This window comes from Bufo gargarizans, chromosome 10, assembly GCF_014858855.1.
Source record: "Bufo gargarizans isolate SCDJY-AF-19 chromosome 10, ASM1485885v1, whole genome shotgun sequence".
NCBI classification, from domain to species: Eukaryota; Metazoa; Chordata; class Amphibia; order Anura; family Bufonidae; genus Bufo; species Bufo gargarizans.
This window is the reverse complement of record NC_058089.1, coordinates 23,067,699-23,084,209: the sequence shown is the minus strand read 5'-3', so window position 1 is coordinate 23,084,209 and position 16,511 is coordinate 23,067,699. Positions and strand designations below refer to the sequence as shown.

Genomic DNA, 16,511 nt, shown 5'->3' with positions numbered 1-16,511 from the left:
TGATGACCCTTGGGCCAATTTTCTTACCTATTTACTACCAATGTGAAATCCTACATGGGTACACTCCTGCTAGTATCAAAGGGGACAGGATCAAACAGAACTAGGGCCTTCCTCTCCAAGGGCCCCATGGCAGTTGTATGATCTTGTCTTTACGGTAACTTGTACATGGTTTCATGATGAGTACTCAAGTGATTGAGGAACCGATGAATGATCTTAAAGAGCATCTGTCAGCAGTTTTGTACCTATGACCCTGGCTGACCTGTTACATGTGCAGCTGAAGGCATCTGTGTTGCGCCCATGTTCGTATGTGCCCACATTGCTGAGAAAAATGATGTTTTATTATATGCAAATGAGGCTCTAGGAGCAACGGGGGCATTGCTGTTACACCTAGAGGCTCTGCTCTCTCTGCAGCTGCCAAGCACTTTGATTGACAGGGCCAGGCAGGTATGATGACATTTTCACTGCCTTACCCTGTCAATTAAAGTGGAGCTGGTGCCGCAGTTGCAGAGAGAGCAGAACCTCTAGGTGTAATGGTAACGCCCCCGTTGCTCTTAGAGGCTCATTTGCATATATTAAAACATTATATTTCTCAGCAATGCGGACACATATAAACATGGGACCAACACAGATGCCTTCAGCTGCCAAGCGCACATGTAACAGGTCAGCCAGTGTCATAGGTACAAATCTGCTGACAGATGCCCTTTCAAGTGTCACTGTCATCGTGGTTTATAAGTGTAGGGACAGTGATGCTAAACATTTTTGTAAAATACTTGATTAGTGAAAGATATTTCTTTGTACTCGAAAACAGGGTGAAAAGATTCTTCATAGCAAAGCTCTAACTGAGCATTACTTAGGAGAGTCTGTCTTCAGTCTTCAGTACTACTGAGCACTGAAGACGCCTGTGTATTACAAGTCAGATAGGCAGGGTGATGGGCAGAGACAGTTAGGGCACATGTACAGAGTCAGGGACTGGGTTAGTGACATGATGCAGGCTGGAAGGCTCTGTACAGTATGCTACATGTAGATGTCTTCAGCATTCAGTAAAACGCTGAAGACAGACTCCCCTTAGTAGCGCTCATTTAGATCTTTGCTAAGAACACACTTTCCACCCTGTTCTTTAGTAAAGTATTTCACAAAAAATATTGGGTGGACTAGGAACTTTAAGTGGCCCTGGCCAACCTACCCCTGAACATCCCTGACCCTACACTATATAAGAAAGAACCTGAAACAGTTACACTTTCAATAATTGCACCATGGTGGTCAATTAATTCTTCCTTTACCAATGGATCCATTCTGCAATCATTTCGGGTAGTTTAGGTTCTTTCCACATCGCCAAAACACAATGTAGTAATAGTTAATTGACTTTCTCTTGACTAAATTGTTCCTAGTGACATAAGTGAATTGGATAGGAAGGTGGTGGTGACATGCTTTATTCAGTGTTATGTCATCTTTCAACTTGGTACAGGCTCAGCAGGTGGAAGACTTTGAAACTCTACGTAAAACAGCAGAAGAAATGAACCTGTTTAACTCCAGTCGGGTATTTTTCGGCCTTTACCTAGCACACATCCTGGTCTTGGAGTTTCTTGCCTGGGCTACCCTCTACTACCTTGGTACAGGATGGATAACAACCATAATCACCATTCTACTGCTGACAGTTTCTCAGGTGAGTTCATTATATCTCTCTTCTCATATAATAAAGAGACATATATCAAGCTTCTCTGTGGTGGATTGTAACACACGTTCTATTGTGAGGGAGCATAGAGCTTTAGACCTTCATATTTATGATTCCCCTACAGGCCCAGGCTGGATGGCTACAGCATGATTTTGGACACCTATCTATCTTCAAGAAGTCAAAGTGGAACCATATTGGCCACAAGTTTGTCATTGGCCATTTGAAGGTGATGTCATACTGGGGATAATATTTGGTAGGGGAACTATGGGGTCCTCCATTTCAAGTGTAGTCTTTTTAAAAGCTAAAGTAAATGTATATATGTGTTGTAAGTGCACTTTACATATATCATTTAATACTGATTGCTTCTGCCCCCTTTTATATTACCTTCTATATTCTGTGTAATTATATTCCTTGTTATGTAGTGAGTTAGGGATAGTTAGATAACCTACCCAAACCCCCTCCCCATTGTGCTGAGAAGGCCACGTTCCTGAGTGCTTACCTCAGAGACATGCGTGCTACACACTGGACATCTTTGGGGAGAGGGGCTGAATAGATATAAAGTCTTGTGAACACAGATAGTTAATTGGTACTCCATTGAGGAACATCATCCTGGTAGGATGTATTGATTTGAAACACTATCCCTATCTCTTGTATCACCATGTGGTGTTGGCCATATGCTACGACATGGCGACCAGAGTCGTCTCCCACTATTGTGTACTGGCCAGGGATTGTTATTTACTTTTAATACTCTGTATGTGATTTGCCTGTTTTTTTATTTTATTATTATCACATTTAGTAAATATATTTATCCACTTAGCCTGCGGAAGCTTATTTATTCTCAAATCTTTTGAATTCACATTATAAGAGGATATATAAAATATAAAAATGGATGTACATGTTAAAGGGGCTGCCACTTTTTTTATACCTAATTAGTAAATATGAGCAGGACTCGTTGATTTCAGTGGACACTGTGTAATGCTTAATTTCTCTCCTGCTGTGGTGCTGAACACTTACTGCCAGTGTCATTAGTTCATAGTTCAGAAAATCCCTCAGGTTTGAAGGTGAACATAACATAAAAGCCAAAGAGCTTTGAACGTGATGACTTTCATAAGGGGACTATAAGGTTGAGGACTATGATCAGAGACTTGGTCTCGCTTCTCAGCTCATTTAGGTCCTTTTGCCTGCAGGGAGCATCAGCCAACTGGTGGAACCATCGCCATTTTCAACATCATGCCAAACCTAACATCTTCAGCAAGGATCCAGATGTCAACATGGTCCACATTTTCGTACTTGGTGACACTCAGCCAGTGGAGGTATGACTGTTCTGTTACCTTAAATACTGAAAAATTGTTATTATAATATACTTATTTACTATGACTAAAGGTCCATTTAAAGTGACAAATAATCTGGTCGTAAACGAGCACCAATCGATGATATAGCATGTAAATCGGTGGCCATTGTGCTGATTAGGGATGCCCAGGATCGAGAACAAACATTTGTACAAATGTCCAGTCTGCTGTTCATCTGCTTGTATAAAATGACCTTAAATGGGTTATCCCATGATTAATGTAAAAAATTAAAATCAGACATCACATAGTACATGACAGTCTCTTTCTAACAAAGCTAAAACCAGCCCTGTACCTCATTGCTCCAATTGTTCTACTAGATTTATTTCAAGCTGTCAGCTCAGGGTCATGTCCTTTCTGCTGCAGCTCTCTCTCTCTGTGACAGCTCAGGGGGCATGTTCTTTCTACTGCAACTATCTCCCTATCACAGCTCAGGGGGTGTCCTTTCTGCTGCAGCTCTCTCTCTCTCTGTGACAGCTGAGGGGGCATGTTCTTTCTACTGCAGCTATCTCTCTATCACAGCTCAGGGGGTGTCCTTTCTGCTGCAGCTCTCTCTCCTCTCTCTCTGTGACAGCTCAGGGGGCATGTTCTTTCTGCTGCAGCTCTCTCTCTTTGTGACAGCTCAGGGGGCATGTTCTTTCTGCTGCAGCTCTCTCTCTCTCTCTGTGACAGCTGAGGGGGCATGTTCTTTCTACTGCAGCTATCTCCCTATCACAGCTCAGGGGGTGTCCTTTCTGCTGCAGCTCTCTCTCTCTCTGTGACAGCTCAGGGGGCCTGTTCTTTCTACTGCAGCTATCTCCCTATCACAGTTCAGGCAGGGTGTCCTTTCTGCTGCCTCTCTCTCTCTCTATCACAGCTCAGGGGGTGTCCTTTCTGCTGCAGCTCTCTCTCTCTCTCTGTGACAGCTCAGGGGGCATGTTCTTTCTACTGCAGCTATCTCCCTATCACAGCTCAGGGGGTGTCCTTTCTGCTGCAGCTCTCTCTCTCTCTGTGACAGCTCAGGGGGCCTGTTCTTTCTGCTGCAGCTCTCAACCTATCACACGGGTGAGTCTTGGCTGGAGGCAATTGAAAGATAGAACAGAGCCACCTCTTCAAGGTGGACAGAGAAATAGGGAAGAAAAATTGTGGCGCTATACAGATACATTTTATTGGGAATAACTCAGTAGCTATGTTAAATTTTGAACTACATGCAATTACAAACGTATTCAGATCCCAGTGCTAGTTTGAAAAATGTAGAATTTTTTTTTTTTTTTTTATGGGACAAGCCCTTTAAGTGACCTATTGCTTAGAAATTTGCAATCAGTTGATTACTATGCATCTACTTCCATGCAAATAGATGCTGTAAATCTCTTCCTCTTCTTTACAGTATGGCAAGAAGAAGCTAAAGTATCTGCCTTATAATCACCAACATCAGTACTTCTTCCTGAGTGAGTAATTGGATTTATAATGGGATTACTGGTTTATCTAGGAGTACTGGTAAAAATACACAAGCCTCACAGAGTGAGCAAATCTGTATTTATTTATGTCCTGCCTTACAAGGTCCCCCTGGAAAGTGGAAGGTATGGCGAGGACAATACAACTGCTTGTATTTGTATTGTACTTTTATATATAGCTCAAGATAAAATTTATAAAAACTGTATAATATATTTTAAAGGGGGATGTCCGAGATAATTAAAAACTTTGGACAAGCCCCTCGAATTGCTTAAAATAAAACTAATTTCTCTAATGCTGTTCTCTGCGCTGCCGGTTAGGTCCTCCTGTTTCCGCTTGTTTGCAAACTGTGGCAGTTGTCCTCAGCAGTCTACCACTGAGGACAGTGATTGGCTGCAGGGGTCACATGCCGGAATAGCTAGGGGACCAGCGCTGCAGAGCGCTGCAGCATTAGAGGAAGAAGATTACACAACTTTTTCATTTTAGGCAATTGGTGGTTGTCCAAGATTTTTTTATGATCTCAGACGTCCCCTTTAACCCTGCGGAGTGCTGATTAGTGGTGACATTAGATATAGGCAAAAATTTCTTAGTATGATATTTGCATTGACGTCTTTATTTTTTTTCTCTTGCAGTCGGGCCTCCACTTTTGATACCATTGTATTTCACGGTCCAGATTATGAAGACAATGATAACTCGCAAGGACTGGGTGGTAAGGAGTCATGCTTTATGTGATTTTTTAAAATATATATTCTCAAAATTCCAACCCCAAATTCTGAGCTTCCACTACTGAATGACTCTGATGACATCATGTCTCTTCCTGATAGATGCAACATTGACATGACCATCTACATCAACGTACACACGTATCTGCCGCTGTTCAGGCCGAGTAGGATATAGATATTGTTGTAGATGGTGATTTGAAAAAAGTGTGTATCTGGCAGGTATAACAGCAGGCCTGTTGTCAGAATGTCTCAGTAGTTCAGCCTCAGGCTTTGGGCCTGTAACTTTGAGCCGTCTTTTCTCATACCATAGACTGAATACAGTAAAAATGTATTTTAAAAAATGTCTACCGGTCAGTCTCCCCGAAGCAGAGTTTTGACCTTCAGCAACCAATCACAGCACAGCTTTTTTTTCAAGAGCAGTTTAGGAGCAGGGTCTGCGAGCAGGGTCATGAAAGGGGGCGTTTTTTGGGTGTTCCCACAAAAACTGGATTAAAGAGTTGTCCAGCTTTGGCGGCCTTTCTGCCGGATCCTCCCTTCCCCACCTTGCCAGACCTCCTGCAGAGGGATGCTTACTAACCTGCTCCCCACTGCTGAGTTCCGGCTCCTTTGGTCCCCTGCTGCCATTGATACACTCCAGTCCATGCTCGTAAACTTCCAGTTTGACGAGTATCACATAGAGCCAGTGACTGGCTGCAGCAGTGACATGTCCTCCATGCATCACGCAACCCTGTGGACACGACGGGGAAACAGAAGAAAGCAGCACCTGTTATTTCAGGTGACTGTTCAGAATAAGTTGTCATGTGTTGTCATGAAGAATAACATTATATCTGGTAGGGCAGAGAGGATAGGAGTGGTTGTAGCAAAAATTAAGGTACTAGCGACTCACGGCAGCAGTCCACACTCTGATGCTCCCTGGGCCATGCAGTGATGGGAAGGGCACACCTTTTTATTCCTGGCTGTGGTGTACTTGCCTGGTGTTATGTGGGGAGATTTTGGAGGAGATGAGTTTTAAAATGCAAAGTAGGGTTCCCTGAGAGTTGTGGCAATGATGAGGCTAACAGTAATGGCAATCAAAGTTCCAATACAGGACACACATCAGATGTCACAGTTCATACTTTGCGTAGATCGGCATATATTACACAGTTTTGCAATTCCACCGTTTTTACAGTGCCAATTTCTCTGGAGCAATCTTCCTCAAACTGCACTTTTCTTTCTAGCTCAAATACAAGCATCTAGAAATAGGGGTGCACACTTCTCTTGCTGCTTTTTGCTCTATCTTTCTTCTTATTTACTTACAAACTGATCCACCATGTCCTCTCCGAGGTGCGTACCTTAGCTTATCCAAAGTCTGCCTTTAAAGCATGTCTAGTCTTCCAAAGCCCTTCATCTGCTACACAAAATAGATGTGGAGTCCATAACACCCTCAGACAAGTAATCTCCACAGTCTGCTTGTCACGCACCTTTTTTTTAACACTGGCATGCTTCTATATGTCTGTTTTTCACTCCACTTAGCAGTTATTCTTTCCTAGATTGATTTGATAAGGTAATGAATATGTATAATAGGTAAAGGGGTTTTCTGTGTTCTTTTTTTTTATTGTAGCAAAGTGCTGGGGAGTCTGTTTAAAAAAAAAATACCCTACCTCCCTGAGACCCCTCTGATCTAGCACTTCTGCTCCATCCCCTTACCTGGGTCACAGCCATAATGTATGGGTCACAGCCATAATGTATTGTTTTTGCTTGCAGCAGTGACGTTGCATATACATCTGCAGTCAATCATAGGCCTCAGTGGTGACACCTACTGGATGCCTCCACTGCAGCCAAAACAACATGGCATCATCTTTTTAAGAAGACCGATAATCACCAAATTCTTTCCTCTTTTGCAGGATTTGGCTTGGTCACTTTCTTATTACGCTCGTTTTTTCATGACATTTGTTCCTTTCTTTGGATTTTTTGGATCCATTGCTGTGCTCAATGCCGTCAGGTATGCAAAATGTATAACTCCTCAGACGTCACCGCATCCCTATCTCATCTTGTGTAATTAACTTATTGCAGTTATCAGGGAAACGTTCCCATCTTTGTTTAATGCAAGGCTGTAAAATGTGATAGTGAGAAGCAAAAGAAAACAAACTAGAATATTCCCATTGTAATCTTTAGAGTGATTGAGTTGATAGCCTATTAAAGGCAGATTTACACTGCCCGACTGAGCAGGCAATTATCGGGAAGGGACAGATCCTTCTCTATAACTGCCTGCTCATCAACGGAGGGGAAGAGCTGCATTTACATGCAGCACTCACCTCCACTGCATGGGGATGAGCGATGGCTGTTGCAATTGCTTGTACTCATACAGATTCATTGCTTTTGGACTGCTCACTCAGGGTGATCTGCTGCCCAAAAAGGATGAATAAAGGGTTATACAACCCCTATAATGCCCCCCAAAATGCCCAGGCCATTCATATTGGTTATACTTACCCTGCACCCCGGAACCCGCGTCGCTTCTGATCCCTGCACGGCCGCTGCTGCATCTCCCTGTCACGCGGATCAAAACATCCGGCGACAGGGGGACAGCTAATAGCAGGCCGCAATGGGAACAAGCCTCCCTGGCATCACGGGTGGATGGCCTGGAGATGCAGCGGTGGCATGTGGGGATCAGAAGCAGCGTGGGTGCCGAGGAGCAGGGTAAGTATAACCAGTATGAGGGGCCCGAGCATTTTGGGGTTGGATAACCACTTTACTGTCCTCATGAATGATCACTAAACCCTATGAACAAGCGCTTTGCTCGTTCATCAGGTGATCTGCAGCTCCTTTACACAGGTCAGTTATCGGGAATGAGCATTCGTACTAATGTTCATTCCCAATAATTGGGTGTGTAAATCTGCCTTAAAGGGGTTTTCCAAGAGTTCTTTTTACTGGTGATCTACCATCTGGATAGGTAATCAGTATCTAATTGGTGGAAGTCCAACACCCAGGCACCCCGCTGATCAGCTCTTTGAGAAGACACCGGCACTCCTGGGAGCGCCTCGGCCTTCTCCGTGCTCACCAAGCACAGCGCCGTACATTGTATAGAGGCTGTGCTTGGTATTGCAGCCCAGCCCCATTCACTTCTATGGGGCTGAGCTGTGCCTCGGCCATGTGACCAATGAACGTGATGTCACATGGCCTAGGAAAAGCTAAGAGAAGGCTGTAGTGCTACTGCGAGCAATGATACCTTCTCACTCAGTTTATCTGAAGGGGTCCCGGGTGTCTGACCCTCACCGATCAAATACTGAGATGACCAATCCAGAGGATAGGTCATCAGTAAAAAAAAACTCTCAGAAAACCTATTTAAAGCCTCATTCACATGTCAGTGTTTGGTCTCCATCAGTGATTGTGAGCCAAAACCAGGATTGGAGCCTCTGCAAATATAGAAGAATAAGGGAAAGATCTGCTCCTGTTTTTGGCTTAAAATCACTGATGCCAATCACTGACCAAAACACTGACGTGTTAATGAGGCATTAAAGGGAGTCTGTCACCACATTTCAGCATATTAGACCGATCAAATAGGGTTATATGATCCACCCAGAACTTAAAAACTGTACTTTTGTTGTAGAAAACTGACTTTTCTTTTAGCCGAAAATGAACTTATAAGGTTATGTTAATGAGCCCTCTCAAGTGCCCAGGGCGGTCTCTCAATCCTCGGAGCCCCAGGCAGCACCTCCTAAACGGCTCATAACCCCGCCCTCCGTGCGCCTCTGCCCGCCCGTTTACTCCCCTACCCTGTCCTTTTCCACTGCGGCTGTGCGGTCCAAATCGTAGCGGGCGCATGCGCAATGCGATGCCCGCTCCTGGCAGGGCATCGCAATACCTACTGCGCATGCGCCCGCTACTATTTATGATAAATCAGAGACTGGAGATTTATCATAACTGGTGTAAAGTAGAACTGGCTTAGTTGTCCATAGCAACCAATCAGATTCCACCTTTTATTTTGAACAGCTTCTTTGGAAAATGAAATGAGGAATCTGATTGGTTGCTATGGACAACTAAGCCATTTCTACTTTACACCAGTTATGATAAATGACCCCCTTTGTCTTTACTATAGCCAGGCTTATGACCACATGAGACGGAGGTTTAAGCACACTTAATATCACTTAGTCCTATAGTTATATAGAAAATGATAACAATATTCCTCCTGGCTGTTTGTAGGTTTTTTGAATCCCATTGGTTTGTCTGGGTCACACAAATGAATCACATTCCCATGGAGATTGACCATGAAAAATACAGAGATTGGCTGGGGAGTCAGGTAAGAGCCGACCACCACACAAGTAATGTAGCTTGCAATCTCTAGGCCTCACTTATCAAAACTGTCTAAAAGGAAGACTGTCTTTTTATCCCATAGTAACCAATCAGAGCACAGCTTTCATTTCTTAAACTGCTATGGTAAAATTAAAGCTGTGCTTTGATTGGTTGCTATGGGCAACAAAGACAGCTTTCCTTTTAGACAGTTTTTATAAATTTTCCCCCTATATGTTTATGACAAATATTCAAATATAATAATTTGGGGGAGATTTATCAAAACTGGTGTAAAAGTAGAACTGGCTTAGTGGCCCATGGCAACCAATCAGATTCCACCTTTGATTTTCCAAAGGAGCTGTGAAAAATTAAAGGTGGAATCTAATTGGTTGCTATGGGTGACTAGGCCAGATCTCATTTACACCAGTTTTTGATCAATCTCTCCCAAATTATTATGTCTTCATTTATACAACCTCATGTATATATATATTTATAACAGATACATGCAGTATGCTTAAAGGAGTTTTCCAGGATCGTGTTATTGATGGTCTATCCCCAGGAGAGGCCGTCAATATCTGATCAGTGGGAGTCTGACAACCCTCACCTCCACCGATCAGCTGTTTCAGTGTTGATCTGGCACACAGCTCCATCCATTTCTGTAGTAGATGCAGCTGGTTAAGGCCTCTTGCCCACAATCGTATGCCCTCCGAGATATACGGTCCGTCAGCGGGCCATATGTCCTGGAGCGGCATTGATTGTGCGCACAGCATCATAGATTACAATGATGCTGTGGATGTTGGGCTGCCCGCGGGACTATTGTCCCGCACTCATATGATCATATGGTACATCATATGAGCATACGGTCGTGGGCAAGAGGCCTAAATCAATGGAAAGAAAGAAGGAGCTGTGTATTTCCGACTGCCGGCTACACTGAAAAAGCAGCAGGGTTTCCAACTGTCCAGAAATTTCTGGACAGTCTGTAAAAATAGGCGACTTTTTTCGTGTCCGTAAAAAGAAATAGATGTGTCTGAGATTTTTTTTGAGGCTGGCGATACTTGACTAGATTATTTTGGTGGTAATTCTCATCATTTTACAGCTCACAGTAAATGCTGGTAATGAGTTCTTATCAGTATATTGAGCTATAGATATGTATCAGTTATAGGCTAGGTCTACATGACGACATTTTGTCGCACCAATGTCGAGCAACTTGCGACATGCTGCAATGTGAAAGTCGCAAAAAATCAATTCGAGATGGTCGCGTCGCAGTCGCAGCATGTCGCATTGTGACACCATAGACTATCATTATTAACAAATTGTTGCACAACAAATTTTGCAGTGCAGTTGTGCCCTATCTGTCAGGCGACTTATTGTCGCGGGACAAATGTCGTCATGTAGACCTAGCCATAATCTTTAGCATTCAGTATGGTTTTCCAATTTGTCCGTAAAAAATGTTGGCTGTCTGTGATTTTGGGATAAGTTGACCAGAAAAAAAGAACTATTCTGGTTGGCAACCCTGAACAGCAGATCGGCGGGGGTGCGGGGTGTCAGACCCCCACAGATCAGATATTGATGGCCTATCCTAAGGCCATCAATAACACAATGGGGTTTTCCAATATTCTACTACTGACGTGACGACCTATCCTCAGGACAGGTCATCAGTATCTGATTGGTGGGGGTCTGACACCCAGGACCCCCGTCGATCAGCTGCTTAAGAAGGCTTCCACTGCCCATAACATGGCTGTAGAGGGACCAAGCACATCAGCTAGTCACACTTAACACTCTGCGTGTTAAGGTCCTGAATGTCTGTCCTTATGTGTTTCAACGGAGGAGGCTGAATGAAGTGACTGGTCACACGCCCCCCTCCATCTGCAGCCGTCTTATGAACTAAGGGGCGTGGTGGAAGTAATGTAAAAACAGAAGAGAACTTCATTGAAGGATATATCAGTAAGTTGCATAAATGCATGTTTAGTACACTGTGTTAAGATTCAAGTGGCCCACCCCTTTAAAACTGTGTAGAGAGATTCACTTAAAGGGGTTCTCCGACATTCAATAACACGTACAGGGAGGTTAGACAGTGTTTAAAAGAACACAAAAATCAGCACTCATTCTTTCACAGTGTTCAGATTCCAGCACTATGGCTTCCATCCCCACCGTTTCTGGTCCCAGCCAGACCGGAAATGATGATGTGTCGTACACACGTGACCACTGCCAACCAGTGGACTCAGTGGTGATGTGTGCATAAACAGCACATAACCAGTGGTCACCGAGAGACTGTGAAAAGATGAATGCTTTCTTTATTTGATTTAAACACTGTCCAGCCACCCTCTAAATTTAATTGACTGTAGGATTTCCCCTTTACGTATAAAATCACCTGAGTATTGTTAAGATTGTTATATATTATATGAATATTGGCATAAAAAGGATGTTGTGGGGGAGGGGAATCAGAGATTACCCATAGTAATCTAATTGTAAATTTGCCCATAACCACAGCTGGCAGCGACATGCAACATTGAGCAATCCTTCTTCAATGACTGGTTCAGTGGACACCTCAACTTTCAGATTGAACATCAGTGAGTAGACCAATTAGTATATGCTTGGATTATCTGTCTGTTTTTGTGAGCAAAGACTCTCCAGCTGTTGCAAAACTACAACTCCCAGCGGGCCCTGACAAGGAGAGAATTTGCTTACGGAAATTTTCCTTTCCTTGAGTCCAAAGGCAGCACAGAAATATCTACTGCCTGTAGGATAATAAAGAAGGAAAAAATTTGCTTACCAAAATTTTTCTTTCTTTGAGTCCAAAGGTAGCACAGACATATCTGCTGCCCATAGGATGATAAGGAAGGAAAAAAATTGCTTACCGAAATTTTTATTTCCTTGAGTCCACAGGCAGCATAGAAATATGTGCTGCCCATAAGACGATAAGGAAAGTGTGGTATGAGGGCATCCTAGGAGTAGTAGTTTTGCAACAGCAAAGCAAGAGTATCATAGACAGTAAGTGGAGCAGCAGTGGCGACCCTGGGGTGCCTGAACTGACTTGGTATGGGAGCCCACTGAGCGATGGTACATCTGCACTCTCTTCACTTTCACACATTTTGAGCACACTCACTTCTAATCTTTGCCCGATCTCTTGGCCTGGCATACAAAGGAGGAATTTTTATAATTCTGGCCAAATGTCCTGACCGTAACTGGCACACATTCACTATTTATTTATTTTTCAGATTTTTCAGATTGCGGCACCCTTATGGGTTACCTCTTCCTGTGGTCTAGGGTAAGGGTGGTGGGGTGGCCATCCGGTTCGTTCCTCAACCAACTTGGCCTCTCCCTCCGGGGAGAGGCCAGACCTAGACTTCTGGCTCTTGGCCAACACCTGGGCGGCAGCCAGAGCAAGACTGGCACTTCTTCAGCTTCGGCTGTAGGATGGCCACTAGTCCTGGTCCCTTGCAGGAGCCTTCTGGCCCGGATGGACCGACTGGTATTGTTGTATGGGGGGCCTTCTCTTATGAAGAGGGCCTGTGATGGACTGCACGTTTTTGTGTGGCACGCTGCACGATTGTGATGCACGGGGGTAGAAAGCACGTACCTCAGGCTTTTAAAAAAAACGACGAGGCACACGTGTCCGACCACTGCTTTATTCCAATATAGAGCACAAGACCCCCATTCTCATGATCAGTGGGGGTCCCAGGGATGGAGATTGTGGTACACACTTGGCTCATCATGTCTATTCTCTCTCATAGTCTGTTCCCCACCATGCCTCGCCACAACTATCACAAGATTGCTCCACTTGTGCGTTCTCTGTGCAAGAAATACAACGTCAACTACGAGGAGAAGTCTCTGTACAACGCAATGCGTGATATTGTTCAGTAAGTGCCGTTCTGGTTTATACAGTTCTTATACTCTGGCTGTGTTATCTCTGTAATGGCACTTCAAGGGATTCTCCAAGACTGTATAATCCTTGGTAAAGACACAACCACATGTAGTCCTTTAACTCACTAACATATCTTTTGGCAAATTTTGACTCCTGTATGCTGATACCATTATGTGTGTCTGGGGTGTATTAATATGCTCAGTGAGATATGTACAGGGCTCTCTACAGACATACTCCGTCAATACAATGCCTAATGCCCGATGGATTCATAGAAATAAGAACTGCTGCCCTTAAAGGGAACCTGTCATCAACTTTATGCTGACCTTACTGAAGGGAGCATAAATTAGTGACAGAAATGCTGATTTCATCGGTGTGTCACTCATGAGCTAAAAGTGAGTTGTTACCGAGAACCAGCATCATAATCATTGCAGCCCAGGTCTTGAAAGGAGTCAAATCGACCTGAGAAGAGTCCTGGTTATTCCTAATCTCCTGCTCTCACCCATCTGCTGATGGTTGGCAGTTCTCTCCTAGAGAGAAAACTAGGTAGAAGACTGTCAGTCATCAGCAGGAAGGGCAGGAATTTATCAATAACCAGGACTCTTCTCAGGTGGCCGGGACTCTTTTCCAGACCCAGTCTGCAATGACAGTGATGTTGGTTCTCGGTAACCACTTACTTTTAACTTTTAATTGACAGACCACTGAAATCAACTCACCTGTCTCTACTTTATGCTGCAGTTAGTATGGGCAGCATAACGTTGATGACAGGTTCCCTTTAAAGGGGTGGTCTGGGTTAATCAAACAAATGGGAAAGGCAGGGAAGATGTTGAAATAACAAAAGAAGTTATACTCACCGGTTCCAATCCCTCCTTTCCAGCACCGCTACTCCGGACTATGCTTACCTTATAGTGGTGTCAGTATACCGCACATGACCACTGCAGCCAGTCACTGTACTCAGCGGTCTTGTGCTGTATACTGCTGAGGCCAGTGTCACGTGCAGTGTACAGGCACATCATCTCTGCAGCATTGGGCAGGACTGAGGCGCCAACACTGAATAGGAGGGCGCTTGAACAGATGAGTATAACTTCTGTTGATTTAACACCATCTCTGCCTCTCACCCGCTTTTTTTTGTTAACTCAGGCGACCCCTTTAAGCCATGGTCGTTGAGAACAGAATGTATGGACCAAATCTTAAAGGAGAAATCCACTTAGGGCTACTTCACACAGAGGCCTTGGTCCACGTAATTTGACTCGGATTCCACCCAAAAAACTGTTTATCTTCAGCGAACACCAAGAAAGGACAAGTTCTTTCTTGGCGCAGTGTCTGCATAGACACAACAAGAAACTGTGCCGGGTGTCTGCTTGTAGTTTAGCTCAGTAGAGCTAAATCATAAGCAGATCCACAACCTTTAAATTGAAGAATCACAGCAGTATCCAGAGAGTTTTTGCCATGGAATATGCATCATATTTTGACAGAGGCAAAATCCGCTGTGTGAACTAGCTCTAACATGTGATCTAACATGTCATATCGGTGGTACTTTGTGAACTCATATCCCATCAAGTCAATAGAGTACTAATAAATTCAGATATCACAGCCCAGAATATTGCGCCGAAGAATTATCATGTTGAAATTACCCAAACAGCATCCACTGTGCGTCGGTATACATTTTATTTATTTCATGCACTTTCCATAATACCTGCTTTTTCTTTCCCTCTAGATCTCTGAGAAAGTCAGGCGAGCTGTGGTTAGATGCCTACCTCCACAAGTGACTGGATTCTTCTGGTCCAGCAGGATCATACAATAACACAATTCACACCTATATTTGTTATATTTAGGGTTGTAATAAACTGCCTCAAATTTAAGGTGAGGGAGCTTTTCTGTGTGTTTTTACCGTCTTCACTGCCAGGATGACGTAGTCCGTTGCAGTGCGGTGCTTTACAGATCTCCCTGGCACTGATGAGGTTAACGGTTGACGTTGTCTACATTTCAGCCTTAACTTTAAAGGACTCTTTCATAATACGATAAAATTTACAAAAAATAAATAAAAATGACCGAAGGGCAATATGGCACCTTTACCCATATCTTTTTGTTCCAACGTGTTGATACATTTGTAAATAATTGACTATTATTGAACCCTGTTGATCTTCTTCAATCCAAACCTGTAGCACACAGAGGGGCTTGATGTTTTTTTTTTTCATATTAAATCTCCATAAAGAAACAAAAAAAGACGGAAATCAAAGAGAGGCTTTTTGAGAGGGAATTGTGATGGGGGAAGAGACCAAGTGACGAAGATATTGTGAATGTCGCTAAAGGAGTGTGACAGCAAGTAGATATTAAGAATTATGAGATGTAGCATGTGGCTTTCAAGAAGACTGTGTGACCATAGGTGGTTGTCAAGAAAGACGTAGACAATGGATGATGTCAAGAAAGATAAAAGACAACGTATGAATGTCAAGCACGTTGAGTGACAGCTAGAGAGAGATGGCTTTGGAGGCAAATCGGGAGTCAACCCGTGTGCATAATATACAGGTTTATTTCAAGAAATCTTTTTAAAAGAATCACCTTGTATGCTTTAATTCTAGATTTCCTGGCTTAATCTTACTTTTACGTTTCATATTACCTGTAGTCATCAAGGTCTATTGTGTCACTGACAATGGTGTCGTAGGAAGGACTGGTTTCCTTTTACTATTCAGACCTTGCCGAGTGGGTAGTGTCTATTACATAGAAACATAGCTAGATGGACAAACCGTCACCCGATTGTCTAACCTTCTGTGCCTCTTGACCGAGAAATTAGGTCAAGTCTTAATATTAGGTCAGTATACATGGCTTATCTAGGCCTTTCATACAGTAGAATGAAAACTAACACACCCTTTTATAAAGTCTATAGCTAGAATTGTGCTCCGAAATGGTTTTTAATTAACACAAGAGATTGTGACATATTTTATGATTGTGGTAAATTAAAAAAAATGTTCAATCCTTCAGACCATTTTTTTTCTATACTAAAGTTACAAACTACTGAATTAATTTTTTGGGGCATTTTTTATTTCAATTCTTGACAATGGGTTCTCATACCTTTAAACTTAACTAGAACTACAAGGGGGGAACTTTAAGGTTGTCTTGTGATTAATGTACAAAAATGTAAATCAGACATCACGCAGTACATGACAACCTCTCTCTAAAAAAAGCTAAAACCAGCCCTGTACCTCACATGG

The 16,511-nt window shown here is 43.3% G+C and overlaps 1 protein-coding gene across 1 annotated transcript in view; it reads left to right on the top strand.

Moving 5' to 3' along the window:
• The window catches only part of FADS2 (fatty acid desaturase 2), a 28,342-nt gene extending 12,064 nt beyond the window's left edge, over positions 1-16,278 (top strand). Inside the window, exons 4-13 of the mRNA XM_044269480.1 lie at positions 1,466-1,663; positions 1,797-1,898; positions 2,860-2,985; positions 4,385-4,445; positions 5,082-5,158; positions 7,055-7,152; positions 9,351-9,447; positions 11,928-12,007; positions 13,172-13,297; positions 15,017-16,278. Of these exons, the coding sequence (XP_044125415.1) occupies positions 1,466-1,663; positions 1,797-1,898; positions 2,860-2,985; positions 4,385-4,445; positions 5,082-5,158; positions 7,055-7,152; positions 9,351-9,447; positions 11,928-12,007; positions 13,172-13,297; positions 15,017-15,068 (1,017 nt within the window). The 3' untranslated portion in view covers positions 15,069-16,278. The remainder of the gene's footprint in view (positions 1-1,465; positions 1,664-1,796; positions 1,899-2,859; positions 2,986-4,384; positions 4,446-5,081; positions 5,159-7,054; positions 7,153-9,350; positions 9,448-11,927; positions 12,008-13,171; positions 13,298-15,016) is intronic.
• The last annotated feature ends 233 nt before the right edge of the window (positions 16,279-16,511 follow it).